Below are 16,110 nucleotides of genomic sequence, written 5' to 3'. Positions count from 1 at the left end.
ATTTCTATTTTTGATTCATCAGACCTCAGGGCAATTTTCCACTTCGCCTCAGTCCATTGTAAAAGAGCTCGGGCCCAGAGAAGGCGGCGGTGTTTCTGGATATTGATTATATCTGGTTTTAACTTGCATTTGTGGATGCAGTAATGAACTGTTTTCACAGACGATGGTTCTCTCAAATGTTCCTGAGCCCATGCAGTGATTTCCACTACAGACGCGTGTCTGCTTTTAATGCAGTGTCTCCTGAGGGCCTGAAGATCACAAGCATCCAATGTCAGTTTTCAGCCTTGTCTCTTGCATACAGAGATTTCTCCAGAATCTCTGAATCTTTTAATGATATTATGTACCATAGATGATGCAATCCCCAGTTTCTTTGCAATTTTGCACTGAGGAACATTATTTTTAAACTGTTGCACTGTTTGCTCACACAGTCTTTCACAGAGTGGTGAACCCCTCCCCATCTTTACTTCTGAGAGACTCCACCTCTCGGGGATGCTCTTTTTCTACCCAATCATGTTACTGACCTTTTGCCAATTAACCTAATTAGTTTTTTTAGCATTGCACAACTTTTTCAGTCTTTTGTTGCCCCTGTCCCAACTTTTCTGAAACATGTTGCTGACATTAAATTCAAAATGAGCATGTATTTTTCAGAAAGCAATAATTTTTTTTCAGTTTCAACTTTTGATATGTTGTCTTGGTATTATTTTCAATGAAATATAGGGTTTCCATGATTTGCAAATCTTCACATTCTGTTTTTATTTATGTTTTACACAGCATCCCGACTTTTTTTGAATTGGGGTTGTAAAATCAAACTAATGCTGGATTAGCACTGGAGTAGTATATTTTCACACCCTTAAAGGAGTTGCTTCTCAACAAGATACTTAGGTTACAGACCCAACTAAACTAGGCTGAGGGAAGTTTCATATCCATATGTAGTACATCTCTATGTCTCATGTCCCATGTAGCTACCAGATATCAAATACTTAATTCATTAATATTTAGGTCTAGAATATAAAATAACCAATATTAAATTTAAATAATTCTGACTGTTTAAAAATTACAAAATATTATTAAGTGGATGGTCTACAGTGTCCCTAGTTGGAAGTATAAAAGAAGAGTTTGGTTCCAAAACGCGATAAACACCAAATTTGAAAAATTGAAACTCCCGCCACCAAACCATCAGCAATTATCATATCTTACTGAAAGCATATTCAGTTTTCGCCAAAACATGATATCTGCCATTGATTTACACACTGCATTATGGGCTTTCATTCCAAAACGCAACAAGCGCCATCACTGATTTTTTTTTCTCAAAACCAGACATATCTAGCCTGGGAAATCCCATGCTGCTTTGCACAATCGTTCCGATCTGAAAAGACAGCATGGTCTAAAGGCTCGCCTGAGTTAGGGAGCCAATCAGAGAGTGGGGAGGGGTGGAAAGACGGTGACGCGTACTACTCGACAAATGGAAGCTTGTAGTTTTTTTTTGTTTGTTTTGTTATTTCCCAAAACATTCAAAATACAAACAGAGCACCATATATATACGGATCCAAAAACATCAAAGTAGTAAAACACACACATAGCAATAAAGTAAAAAATATGAACAAGAAAGGGGCTACTTAACTATCTATACATATGTTAATCGAGTAAATCAAAGTCATCCAAAAAGGATATAAAATAACCAACATCCTTATTTTCAACTAACTTTAAAGAGTTGGCAAAAAGCTTGAGGTCATTCTTCCAGTGTGTAACATAAGGTTTAGTTTTAAAAAATGACATTTGTGAATAAAGTGTTTAACTAAAAGTAGTAAATTATTAATACCATATTCAATTTTGTTATTATTTAAAAACACTCCAAATTTAATTTCTTTAATGGATAAAGGGGCAAACTGAATCCCCCTAGACTGTAGCCAAGCCTGAAAATCAATCCAAAATCTTTGTATTAAATCACATAGAAAGAAAAGATGTTCTAAATCCTCCTCCTCTGTTTCACAAAACACACATTTACCAGTTTCAAATTTAAATTTCTTCTTAAGAAATTCTTTGGTTGGGTAAATTCTATTCAAAATTTTGAACTGTATTTCTTTCGCTTTGAAGGAAATTAGAAAGGAGAGATATTTAGTTCTAATCTTTTTAATTTCTACTGTTTCAAAATCTTTTAATATGTAATCTCTTTTGACAGAATTAGGAAAGCAATTATTTTGTAAGGAACGTCTTAAAAATTTGTTATCGCACTTTTTATTACAAAATTCGACACCTTCAATCCAAAGTTGTCTCAGTCTAGGAGAGATGTCAGAGTACACCATATCCTGTTCCACCATAGTTCGGATTGGTACAGGAATAGCCTTTACGATTTGGTTGTATTTTCTTTTTGTACATTGAATCTGAAATTTCTGACAGAAATGACCATGTTGTAAAATCTGTCCATCATTCATAAAGTGAGTAATAGCCCACACACCTTTGGAAAACCATTCCTCAATAAAAATAGATTTTCTATTAACCAATATATACCTATTATTCCACACTGGGCTATTATGAGGGGTAAAATTATGCTTAAATATTATTTTCCAATAAAGGAGGACCTGTTGATGAAAGCCAGAAAGTGTCTGAGGAAGTTTATTTAACTCAAAATCACATTCGTCACTTCTCACATTTATTGGACAATTTCATGCTGAATTATGAATAATTTCGATAAAATAATCTAAAAAAAATAAAATAATCTATAAAATGAAATAATCTGTCATGAAAGAACATGGTTAAATGCACTTTAAATAGAAAGGGATATGTAGCATTTTGGGGGAAAATGCCATGGCATGGACATGTAGCGACTTGACAAAAGAATAATTACTTGGTTCAGTTAAAAGCTGTTAATTAGTTCTAGATTTCATTTTTGAAGTTTATTATCATTAAGGAGTTAGTCAATAAATTTTAAAACAGGATACAGTGGTTTTCCTTTTATCACTTAACGTAATCAGAAAAAGCGATTTGTCTCAAAACAATGGAATTGGATATATCGCATTTTGGAACCAAACTCGTCAAATATTAATGTACTACTAACATTAATACATTAACATTGTACTAATTTTTACTGTACAGACCAGTGTTGTCTCACTATCAAGCTGTTAATAAGCTCCAGGCGTGTTAAAGTAATTTTATTCTAATTTAAAGTTAAAAATTTTTAATTTAAAAAAAAAAGAGCAATTTTGGACAAGTCATGTCCAAAAGATCATTTTGGATAATGTCCATGTCTGTGAACAGTTGGTTTCAAAGGTTAAATCAGACTTCGATGGATAAGTATATTCGATGTGAGGCACTGAATCTCTGACAACTAAGCATCCTAGATTGAGAGATTGGGATGTGTCTCAAGATGAGGGTTGCTAGGTCTAAGCAAACTTTCCTGTTCAACTACATTTCAAAAACCAGAAAAATGTCCTGATATAAACCCAATGTTCAGTTACTGGAAAACTGGAAATTCGTTATCTTTGTTTTTCTCAGCCTTTGTGTGGGGGGAAACCCAACGTTCAGTGTGGTGCCCACACATGTCTGACTTGCAGTGCCTGCAATACACCTTTTTATCATCTCTTGGTACGGGTATGGATATTATCCACATTGAAAAAGAAATGAAAGGTCTTCTCTAACATTTTCCCTTTGAGTGTCATAGCCTGTGTTTGAAATTGATTTGAATTAATTCAGATTATTCGCTTTAAAACAAGATCTGTTTTTCAACCACCCCCACACACACCTACAAACATGCTTTCCCCCCTCAACCTTGTTCCAAATGTAGCCCAATTTGGAAATTTAAAAAAATTAAAATAAAATAAAAACACATGACCCTCGAAACCCTGATCAGAATAATGGCTTGCGTTCCATTGAAATAATAATCTAATGACTCTGCCACCATGTAGTGATATTAGATTTATATCTAATACTTTTAAAAAAATCCACTTTCAATCCACTTTTAATTCAGCTATATTTGAAGGTGCATGCCAAGATTCTCTGTTTGGTTACATCACCCAGACAAATGTAGTGAATTACTTGAGACACGGCTGGAGCCTGAGTCTGAGCAGACCTGCTGGGAATGTAGGTCTTCAGATTGATTTTCGATCAGTTCACTGTGCCAGTGAAGACTCATGTTGTGCTGCATGTGAAGAGATGGAGAATTCTTTGTTTTGACTCCTCCAGGATCTTTCAGGCTGGCCATGTGGGCAAGGTGTTATGTTTCCTTATACCTGAGAGGAGGAAGCAGGTTTAATTATCAGGGAGATTTCTTTCTCTCTCTCTCTCACACACACACACACACACACACACACACACACACACACACACACACACACACACACAAAGCTTACCAAAGAGCTGTGTTTAAGCGAAATAATTGTGAACTCTGATGACTTCTGAAGATGCTTTATTGGCTCTGGTTCAGTTTCAAATGATTATATCGTGAAAAGTATATCACAGTGGTATGATAACTGTGTCTGCTATCACAGATAAGAACAGATGTGTTTCATTATTTTAATGCTCCAGCCCAAATCTGTCATACAGTCTGTTAATGAATGCATTGTAACCTTTATTCACACAAACTTTCTCCCACTTCCTGATAAAACATGGGGGGGGTGTGGCTCTGCCTATCATATGAGAGGCAGATTGGATGTCGGGTACAGTATGTGCGTGCGTGTGCCATGTGAATTCCACGAATGTGTGTGCCTGGGTGTGGGGTTGTATAGTCACTCACACTCTCTGTAGGCCAGACTCCATCATTTCCCCCAGTGTGTTCAGCTCCTCTTCTAAAGCTGCAATACGTAGACCAATGTAGCCAGATGACAGGAGCAGGAACAGAGCTCTACATGAACACACACACACACACACACACACACACACACACACACACACACACACACACACACTTGTCTTACTATCATTATGAGAACCTTCCACTGACAATTATTAATGTAGCTAAGTCATACAACCCCGATTCCAAAAAAGTTGGGACAAAGTACAAATTGTAAATAAAAACGGAATGCAATAATTTACAAATCTCAAAAACTGATATTGTATTCACAATAGAACATAGACAGCATATCAAATGTCGAAAGTGAGACATTTTGAAATTTCATGCCAAATATTGGCTCATTTGAAATTTCATGACAGCAACACATCTCAAAAAAGTTGGGACAGGGGCAATAAGAGGCTGGAAAAGTTAAAGGTACAAAAAAGGAACAGCTGGAGGACCAAATTGCAAATCATTAGGTCAATTGGCAATAGGTCATTAACATGACTGGGTATAAAAAGAGCATCTTGGAGTGGCAGCGGCTCTCAGAAGTAAAGATGGGAAGAGGATCACCAATCCCCCTAATTCTGCGCCGACAAATAGTGGAGCAATATCAGAAAGGCGTCTGACAGTGTAAAATTGCAAAGAGTTTGAACATATCATCATCTACAGTGCATAATATCATCAAAAGATTCAGAGAATCTGGAAGAATCTCTGTGCGTAAGGGTCAAGGCCGGAAAACCATACTGGGTGCCCGTGATCTTCGGGCCCTTAGAAGGCACTGCATCACATACAGGCATGCTTCTGTATTGGAAATCACAAAATGGGCTCAGGAATATTTCCAGAGAACATTATCTGTGAACACAATTCACCGTGCCATCTGCCGTTGCCAGCTAAAACTCTATAGTTCAAAGAAGAAGCCGTATCTAAACATGATCCAGAAGCGCAGACATCTTCTCTGGGCCAAGGCTCATTTAAAATGGACTGTGGCAAAATGGAAAACTGTCCTGTGGTCAGACGAATCAAAATTAGAAGTTCTTTATGGAAATCAGGGACGCTGTGTCATTCGGACTAAAGAGGAGAAGGATGACCCAAGTTGTTATCAGCGCTCAGTTCAGAAACTTGCATCTCTGATGGTATGGGGTTGCATTAGTGTGTGTGGCATGGGTAGCTTACGCATCTGGAAAGACACCATCAATGCTGAAAGGTATATCCAGGTTCTAGAGCAACATATGCTCCCATCCAGACGACGTCTCTTTCAGGGAAGACCTTGCATTTTCCAACATGACAATGCCAAACCACATATTGCATCAATTACAGCATCATGGCTGCGTAGAAGAAGGGTCCGGGTACTGAACTGGCCAGCCTGCAGTCCAGATCTTTCACCCATAGAAAACATTTGGCGTATCATAAAATGGAAGATACGACAAAAAAGACCTAAGACAGTTGAGCAACTAGAATCCTACATTAGACAAGAATGGGTTAACATTCCTATCCCTAAACTTGAGCAACTTGTGTCCTCAGTCCCCAGACGTTTACAGACTGTTGTAAAGAGAAAAGGGGATGTCTCACAGTGGTAAACATGGCCTTGTCCTAACTTTTTTGACATGTGTTGTTGTCATGAAATTTAAAAATCACCTAATTTTTCTCTTTAAATGATACATTTTCTCAGTTTAAACATTTGATATGTCATCTATGTTCTATTCTGAATAAAATATGGAATTTTGAAACTTCCACATCATTGTATTCCATTTTTACTTACAATTTGTACTTTGTCCCAACTTTTTTGGAATCGGGGTTGTACGACATCTGTATCTGAATCGAAAATGAACAATAACCTCGTTAACCAAAAGAGAAACTCCCTGAGCTAAATACCTTCAACAAAACGAAAGACACTACAATGACCATACAACCACTGACTGATCAGATAAGATTAGGAAGATAAGATGTCCCTGAACTACTGCACTTATGCAAGGCATTTAGAGACTCTTGGAAAGCAACCACATGCTATACATCTCCAAGCCTCCAACCCAACATCCACCTGCCCTTGAGGTGTCCTATTTTATGATAATTTATTATTTCATTTGACGTATTTATTATTGCATGTCACATATTCAATACACAAGGTCCAGTAGTTTATTTAAATAAAACAAACAAACAAACAAACAAACAAACCCACACACTTCTATGAATGGCTTCACATTGAAAGTGACAGTGGCATACTAAGATCATGTTTCATTTGCACGTGTTGTTTTGATTTTTGCGATTTTTCACATGCAGTGCAAACTTTCTCAACCAAAAAAAAAAAAACCCTGAAAGTTTTATTGATGTAATGTGCATTTTGACAAGTCCACATTCAAAAAACAAATTTACTGAAATAAGGATGTAAATTCAATCTCACGAGTGCACTGCTTTGTGACATACAGTACTGTGCAAAAGTCTTAGGCACATGTAAAGAAATGCTGTAGATGAAAAATGGCTTAAAAATAATGAAATAAAATGTTTCGACTTTAAAAACAATACTATAAACAGCAGTAAGCCATAATGAATGAAACAAAGTCAATATTTGGTGTGAGACGACCCTTTGCTTTAAAAATAATAGTAGTCTGAGGTACAATGAGTGCAGTTTTATAAGGAAATGAGCTGTAGGGTTTACTGAGCATCTTGCAGAACCAGCCACAGTTCTTCTGGACACTTTGACTGTCACACTCGCTTCTTAATTTTCCACCAAAACCCAGTAGCCTTCATTATGTTTTCTTTTTTAATCTGAAAAGTGCTCTCTTATGTAATATGCTGCACAGATACAAACTTTTTTTCTGTAACATCTAATTTTGTGCTGGAAAACTAATATTTGGAATTCTAAAATGTTTTTTTACTGACCTGAGAATGTAGAAGTCATAAAATATAAATCTGTAACAAATTTTGTATGAAAAAATAGGGTGCCTAAGACTTTTGTACAATACTGTATATTTTTCCAAATTAATTCTTTGAAAAAAAAAAAAGCTCTACAAATACAAAATACAAAAAGTCGTTTTCTTAAGATTTGCTGCTATTGTCCCACTTTCTCCACGCTTGATGCAGGCTCCTACGCACATCAAATATGTTCAACATATTTTTCAGTCTACCTGAATTTCCTGGTTATATCTATGCTCAAGCCATATACACCAACCCCATATGATATCAGATGAATTATGATCAGTTTGTCATGTTTTTTTTCAAGGTGCTGCAAATACATTACAGCACCTGTTTATAGGATATGCAACTTTTCAAATCGGGGCAGTATTTCTTCATTCCTTCATATACCCACAGCTATGTTGAATGCTCAATTCTGATTGGTCAGAAGCTGTTAATTAAATTACTATAATAGCAGCTCTGACAATAGTGTTGGCTATATGTTCTAATGTGTTGTTTTATTAGAGAACACACAAATATTAATAAACCTGGTTAAAAAAATATTTTCTGTAAGAAGACAAGCTGTTTGTTTCATCTTGTTACATTCAAGAAAGAGAAAAACAGTACTCTGGGGAAGAAAAGCTTCTGTAGTTTAAGTGATAACAGGAATGAACTTGTTTTGAGTTCCACAATATTAACTGCAGTTATAAATGAGTAAAAAGTTTGATATAAAATGTTATATTCCCTTTTATTTATATATATATATATATATATATATATATATATATATATATATATATGTGTGTGTGTGTGTGTGTGTGTGTGTGTGGGATAGGCTCCAGCTTGCCTGCTACCCTGTAGAACAGGATAAAGCAGCTAGAGATAATGAGATAAACACACACACAGTGGTGCTTGAAAGTTTGTGAACTCTTGAAAATTTTCTATATTTCTGCATAAATATGACCTAAAACATCATCAGATTTTCACACAAGTCCTAAAAGTAGATAAAGAGAACCCATTTAATCAAATGAGACAAAAATATTATACTGGGTCATTTATTTATTGATGAAAATGATCCAATATTACACACACACACACACACACACACACACACAAATATATATATATATATATATATATATATATATATATATATATATATATATATATATATATATATATATATATAAACTTTATAGCCAAATTGGAAAATTGCTTTTATATAAGAGGAATAAAACATTTCAGGCGGTGCTGTTATAGGAAGTGTAAACTGCATCCCTTAAATGCACTCACAGTATGAATATTGCATCAATATTGATTCTTTTTCATATACGTAAAGCCACATATTATTTTGACTTTTATATAAAGAGACTACATTAAAAAAACCAACCGAGCAAAAAAAAAAACCCTTGCAATCAGGACATATTGTGACATTTTATAATATAGGATATTATGAAGAGCTTACGTTATGAGAAAGACAATGACGAGTTTGTTAACGTTGGTTCTGCCTTCCACGGAGAGGAGAGATCTGATCATCGCTGTTACCATGGCCACCCAGGACACGGCTAATAATAGAACACACAGTAAGAAAATTCTGACCTAAGCAGGCTGAACAAACTGAACTTGGCAGGAACAGTTCAATTTGTGGCTGATCTTTAGCAGTCTTCACACAGAATTTTGTCGTGTGTGTTCATCTTTGGAACACTAAGCAATATTGTGTGGATGTGTGTGTTCAGCTTTTTACCTGTGTTCTCGTCTGAAGAGTGGTCATCATTGTTGATGCTGTTCAATGATGTGGAGTTGTTTTTTGCTTTGACTAAAAAAGTAGTTGAGATCTTCATCAATCATCAAAGTATCAAAACCAGTGTGTTTAGTTAAGTCTTTATTTATGAAGGCTTTGTTTCACTACACGTCTACAAGAAGTCCTGTCAGATTAGTGCATACTAACTAGTTAGGTAGCACTGGCAATAAACATTATAAACATTTGTGAATATCAAACTTTTCCTGTCAGAAATGTTGGAATGTTAGCTTATTTTAGATAGTAGGCTAGAATTGTCACTAAAGAGTATAAACATTTGTGAATATCAAACTTTTCTTGTCAGAAATTTTGTAAAGTTAGCTTATTTTAGATAGTAGGCTAGAAATATCAGTGAAGAATATAAACATTTGTGAATATCAAACTTTTCCTGTCAGAAATGTTGTAAGGTTAGCTTACTTTAGCTAGTAGGCTAGAAATATTACTAAAGAGTATAAACATTTGTGAATATCAAACTTTTCCTGTCAGAAATTCTGTTATGTTAACTTGTTAGCTACTAATATCATTGAGGATTATAAATATTTGTGAATATCAAACATTTCCTGTCAGAAATTCTGTTACATTAGCTTGTTAGCTAGTAGGCTAGAAATATGAGTGAAGATTGTAAACATGTGTGAATATCAAAAATTTCCTGTCAGAAATTAATTTAGATTAGCTTGTTAGCTAGTAGGCTAGAAATATCAATGAAAATTATAAACATGTCAGGCTTTTCCTGTCATAAATTTTTAGATTAGCTTATGTTTGCTAGTAAAGTGGAATTAGCTTAATCAGTGAAGATTATGAACATTTACTGTTTGAGTTAGGGAAGTAGAACTGAGGTTAGTTTTACAGAATAAAGTCTAATGTTCCTATTTGTTGTTATCATAGACTGTTTGTGAATTCTGTTCTATTCTGTTTCATGCTAACAGAGGCAGCGGGGGGAAAAAGGTCACCAAATAAAGAAAATTTCTGCCTCTGATTTTGATTGCATGAAATGGAATAAACAAAACTTTCAACAGTCTTTTCTGGTGTGAAAAATTCAAGGAACTTGAATGATATAGAATGAAATTATTAGCAGAAACAGGATTAATGTGCATAGCTGCTGTCACAAGATGAAGACAGATGGATGTATTCATCTCTAGCCGCTTTATCCTTCTACAGGGTCGCAGGCAAGCTGGAGCCTATCCCAGCTGACTACGGGCGAAAGGTGGGGTACACCCTGGACAAGTCGCCAGGTCATCACAGGGCTGACACATAGACACAGACAACCATTCACACTCACATTCACACCTACGGTCAATTTAGAGTCACCAGTTAACCTAACCTGCATGTCTTTGGACTGTGGGGGAAACCGGAGCACCCGGAGGAAACCCACGCGGACACGGGGAGAACATGCAAACTCCACACAGAAAGGCCCTCGCCGGCCCCGGGGCTCGAACCCAGGACCTTCTTGCTGTGAGGCGACAGTGCTAACCACTACACCACCGTGCCGCCCAGATGGATGTATTAACAATCCAAATCAGCAGACAAATATTAGGCAAAGAGCGCAATGCAAGGCATACCAAAAAAAAAATGCAAACAGCCAGAGAAATAGAATTGCATGCTGGAATGGCAAAATCATGCAAATATAGGCGGTGAATAAACTGCTATAAATTCATGGAAATACATGAGGTTTAACAGTTTGATAAGCAGGTCACTGAGATTGCACTAATGTCTGGACAGGATTGGATTGTGTATTTATCATGGCTTCTGGATGGTGGTAGATCCGGGTGTGCTAGGTACCCGGTACATTCGTGATTATTTGAAAGTAATCAATTTCCACATTAGTATTATCATAAATGGCAATCTGTTCCTTATTATTACAGTAAAACTGATATGAAATATACAGTATATTTAGCTTTAAGATTAAGTCAGGACCAACCAGTGAGTGCACTGTTGTTGTTTTTTTAAGTGGTTAACAATTGAATTAAAATTGTGAAATTGCTAAACAACAGATTGCCTCTCTTTATTTAAAAGATATCAAGTGTAAATATGGTGCGAGTATGAATTAAGTGGAGCTCACTGACCAAGGGAAATGTTGGAGACTGATGAAGAGAGCAGACCATTGCTGCCTGTCTTCCCGTCCTGCTCTGAGACAGAGGACCTGTGAGAGTCTGGATTGTCCTCTTGACTGGAGGTCTGTGAACAGAAATCTTCTGAGTACAGAACTACAACAGCAACAAAAAAACTTTATATCTGGAACCCTTAAAGGTTCTATGCAAAACCCTATGACAGACTGTTTCCCTATTACAGAGGGTTCCAAATAGAATCCCTTTACTATTTAAAGGACCACTGAGAAACTCCTTTCTCTTATCTAAGTGCATAAAATGCAGTATCAGGCTGCTGAATTGGTTTTAATGTGCATGTACCTTGTATGTCTATGTTGGATGTCACTTTATACTAATTTGAAATAAAGTATTATTTACAGTAAAAAAGAAAAAAATGTCTTCAGATGCATTCAGTTTAGACAATGTGAAATATTACCATGCATACACAGTTAAAAAAAAAACATTCAAGAAACAATTCCCTGTTATTATTGTTATTACCTCCACCAACTTTGTTGGAAGAGGTAATGTTTTCACCTCTATTTGTTTGTTCAACTGTTCCCAACGTAACTGAAAAAGTAATGAATGTATTTTGATGAAATTTTGAGGAAACATTGGCTATGGACCAAAGAACAACTGATTAGATTTTGAGGCAAATCCAGGTACGTATGTGGATCCAGGATCCAGTTTTGTATGCAGATTCAGGATTTTTTTTTTTTTGTCTTTTCCCAATGTAACTCAAAAATTAGTGAACAGATTTGGATGAAATTTGGTGGACAGCTTTAGTATTATCCTAGGTTCAAGAGATTTGATTTTGATGTTGATAATGTGTGGCTTGGTGGAGGTATGCACTCTACCGAGTGCCCTTCTAGTTGGTTACGGATTGATGTAATGTTGAGTGTTCAGTCTAAACATGATTTATGGACTTGGCTTAAAAATGCTTCATTCAGAAAGCTCTTCTTGGTCAAATAACCAAAAAAGTGATTGCCAACCTAACAGACAGTAGAGTCACATTTATTTTGGCTGACTTTCTAAAAGCAAGATAGCTATAGGCTGTTGTAATTTATATGACATGGCACACATAAGTGACAAAACAATTATGAACAAATTTGTTTGTTTGTTTCAGTAGTATTCTTACTGTGTCGGCTTCCAGTTCATGGTTGTTTTCTGCAGAAGACACATTTGCATCCTGTGAAAAACAGGAAAACTAGTCAAACTCATTCAGATTTGACCAAGTTGATAAACCAGTATATTTGCCTATGCCTATTTGCATTTTGTGAAAAGCCCTAATCTCATGACCATATATTAAAAAGATTAAAATAAAAAAAAAAAAACTTTGTTCAGGAACTGACATTCCTGAGTTGAACGCTACAATGCAATTCTTTGAATCTGGGAATAGTACACCATGTGATAAACAGTCATATGATAAACAGTTCTTGCATTCTTGCCTTCTGTGGAACTTGTGATTTGGCACTGATTGTTGGAGATCTCATTAGGTGTAATATGTGAGTACCATTCTGTTGCTCGTACAAAAAAACAATAATTGCTGTGTCATTTGAGGATTGCTTTAAAGGGGACACATTATGGAAAAACTGACTTTTTTAGCGTTTGTGCACATGCATTTGGGTATCTGGAGTGCCTGCCAACCTACAAATTTTGAAATAAGACAATGCAGTCAGTTTCTTTTGGGCTGCCCATTTCAGAAAACACGTGCTTCTACAATCCGTTCAGATTTGACTCCCCTTTCTATGTCACAAACTCATTAGAATTCTGCCGCCTCCCCCATCTGAGTATCTCCACTCATGCCTTGAGAACTGCCTTTGTGAATGAATATACATGAGAAAATGTTACTTGATTGGCCAGCAGAAAGGGGGGGGGGGGGGTTAAGCAATGGCTCATTATCATTGAGCAGGCTCTCAAACCACCCATTTTGTATAAGGCTGTTTAGACAGGGTGAGAAATGAGCTGTGATGCTTTATCCTTACGGTATTTTGACCAAAGCATGTCATAGATAATTCATTAAAACCTCAGAAAACTGTGTCTGCTTATGGAAAAGGGGCATAATATGTCACCTTTAAATATATGAAAGCATTTAGAGAAATCAGTCCCAAGAACACATTGTTGCAATGCTCCAATATGCAAATGTATAAAGACCAAGTTTATCAAATAACATCGAGGATAACACCTCTTGCTATTTCTTTACTGTGTCATGTATCGGTAGCATCAGTATCTGTTCTTTTAAGGGAAAGATCTTTACAGTTTTTCCAAATACTTGCATGCTTATTGCATGTTGAGCAGTTTGCACTATTTGTAAGCTATTTTGGATAAGAGTGTTTTGCCAAATAATTTATTCAACCTAAATGTATTGTATGTAAAATGCTGAAATTTTTTCTACTTCCAGTAAATCAATACAACTTTAACCTATATAGTATCTCTATATGTTTATTACATCTCTCTTGCCGCTTTTCCACTACAAACGCGGCTGAGTCAGGCTGAGCCGTGCCGTGCTGAGTCGGGCTGAGCGGGGCTGTTGGAGTTGCATTTCGACTACAATCGCGCTGAACCGTGCTGGCTGGAAGTGGGTGGACACATTGGGTGGAGTTAGCGAAAGTGGGTGGACGTCAGGTGATGTCGTTAAGCAGCGCAAACAGTGACATCAGTGAGCTTTTAAGCGGTAGTCTCACGACCCGGATAGTAAACAATAAACATGGAGGACATGGAGTCGTTAGTGTTGCTGGTCTTGGTGCTGTGGCTTGTTGTCACGGACAACGCGGACAGATACTGGCAAGAGCGTATAGATGAGGCGAGGCACATAAGGCTTCAGAAATTCTCGTAATTCGTAATTATTCTTCTTCCGGGTTTACGGTGTTTACAGATCCCAGCGCGCTCGCGGAGCGTGTGTGGGCGTGTGAGGACACTCCTCCTCACCAATCAGTGCACAGGGGAGTGTCTGCTCACGCCCCCAACCTCACTCGGCTCGCTTTGGCTCGCTTCAGCCCCACTCCAAAACGGTGCGAGTTTTAGGGGCTAAGCAGGGCTGAAGCGAGCTGAGTCGTGCTGGTTTTTGGTAGTCGAAACGCGAGCCGTGTCGGGCTGAAGTGAGCTGAAGCGAGCTGAAGTGAGCTGAAAAAGGGTAGTGGAAAAGGGCCATCTGAGTACTTTGTCACTGTTTCTTATTTTAACATTCCACAAATCACATTGAGATATGAAAACGATACAAATAAGTAATATTACCAACCAGTACCTGTGGACATATAGAATTTAGGATATCAAAACATGCATCTCGATTCCGCAGCGACACAAACAGATACTGAAACACACAAAAAGAAAAATTATAATGAGGAAAGTCTCAGATCAGTGACAAAATGTATTCATTCTTTATACAACATGCAAAGCTCATACTTCGTCTCCACTGTTAGTGATGATGGAGATTGCATTAGGTACAACCCGTGCTGTGTTCTTCTTCTTTATACTCTGGATTGTGGATATATGTAGCTGAACCTGGAGGGGGAGGGGGGGGGGGAAGCCAGAATAATATATTAATGTTATGCCGTATTCTGAAATAGAGTTACTTCAATTAGGTTTCAGAGATAAAATCCAGATGCTTAATACTTAAACATAATCATTTATCTTTCATATAACAGTTAAAAATTGTATTATTAATTATTTAAAATACTGTCTCTTGGAATACTTCATCAGGTCATCAAGTAAGGAATAAAACACTGCAGGGTATGCTTTTATAGGAAAATTAAAAAAAAACATGTCCTTCAGTGTTTTATTCCCTTTATACCACAGCAATTTGCCAATACTAACAATTTTTAGTTATGAAAGAATGACGTCATGCTTTTGATTCATTTATTGTTACATTTAATGGTGAGGAATGTCGACAAAACAAGTGAACCACTTTTATCACAAGGCTGATACTGGAGACTCATTCCTAAAATGCTATAACCCCAATTCCAAAAAAGTTGGGACACTGTGTAAAACATAAATTAAAAAAAGAATGTGATAATTTGCAAATCATGGAAACTCTATATTTCATTGAAAATAGTACAAAGACAACATATCAAATGCTTCCTGAGTTGTTCGCGCTGAGTCCTTTTTCCCCACGAGTGCAGGCGTTAATTACTAATCCTTTTTTAACTTTTTTCTATAAATAAATTTCCAGTATCCTCTTCATTTTTATTGTACTGTCGCTTTCATTTTTGTACTTTAAACTTTCGCTTTCCTTTTTCCGTTTTTTTTTCCCGTTTTTTTCTCTTTCTTTTTTCGGAAGAACGCCGAGACCGGAAGCTTTCTTTTTCTCTCCTCCTGTGTAAAGACCACAAGCGGAGGCCATCCACATCTGATCTGCCTTAATATCAACAGATCTTCATTTAAGGTACGTGAATCTTTTCATCATGGCACACCTTCAGCCTGTTCAGTGTGCTGAGTGCAGGATGTTTAGTCATTCTTCCTCCGTTACTAGCGATAGCTCTATTAGCTTTACTTGTGATAAGTGCAGATTAGTTAGCTCTCTGACGGAGAAGATTACAGTGCTAGAAGCGCGTGTCCAGGCTTTAGAGCAGGTTAGT

The 16,110-nt window shown here is 36.7% G+C and overlaps 1 protein-coding gene across 3 annotated transcripts in view; it reads right to left on the bottom strand.

Moving 5' to 3' along the window:
• Positions 1 to 739: 739 nt before the first annotated feature.
• LOC132871726 (GRAM domain-containing protein 2B-like) overlaps positions 740 to 16,110 on the bottom strand; it is a 35,163-nt gene continuing 19,792 nt past the window's right edge. For all 3 annotated transcript variants that reach the window (XM_060906175.1, XM_060906176.1, XM_060906177.1), the window contains exons 6-13: positions 14,939 to 15,037; positions 14,781 to 14,846; positions 12,675 to 12,725; positions 11,519 to 11,630; positions 9,402 to 9,473; positions 9,123 to 9,222; positions 4,730 to 4,837; positions 740 to 4,226 (exon numbers count right to left, since the gene is read on the bottom strand). In XM_060906175.1, coding sequence (XP_060762158.1) covers positions 4,211 to 4,226; positions 4,730 to 4,837; positions 9,123 to 9,222; positions 9,402 to 9,473; positions 11,519 to 11,630; positions 12,675 to 12,725; positions 14,781 to 14,846; positions 14,939 to 15,037 — 624 coding nt within the window. In that variant the 3' untranslated portion in view covers positions 740 to 4,210. The remainder of the gene's footprint in view (positions 4,227 to 4,729; positions 4,838 to 9,122; positions 9,223 to 9,401; positions 9,474 to 11,518; positions 11,631 to 12,674; positions 12,726 to 14,780; positions 14,847 to 14,938; positions 15,038 to 16,110) is intronic.

The sequence above is a fragment of the Neoarius graeffei genome, chromosome 23 (assembly GCF_027579695.1).
Source record: "Neoarius graeffei isolate fNeoGra1 chromosome 23, fNeoGra1.pri, whole genome shotgun sequence".
In the NCBI taxonomy this organism is placed as follows: Eukaryota; Metazoa; Chordata; class Actinopteri; order Siluriformes; family Ariidae; genus Neoarius; species Neoarius graeffei.
Note: the sequence above shows the minus strand (reverse complement) of the source record. Positions and strands in the feature narration are given on the sequence as shown.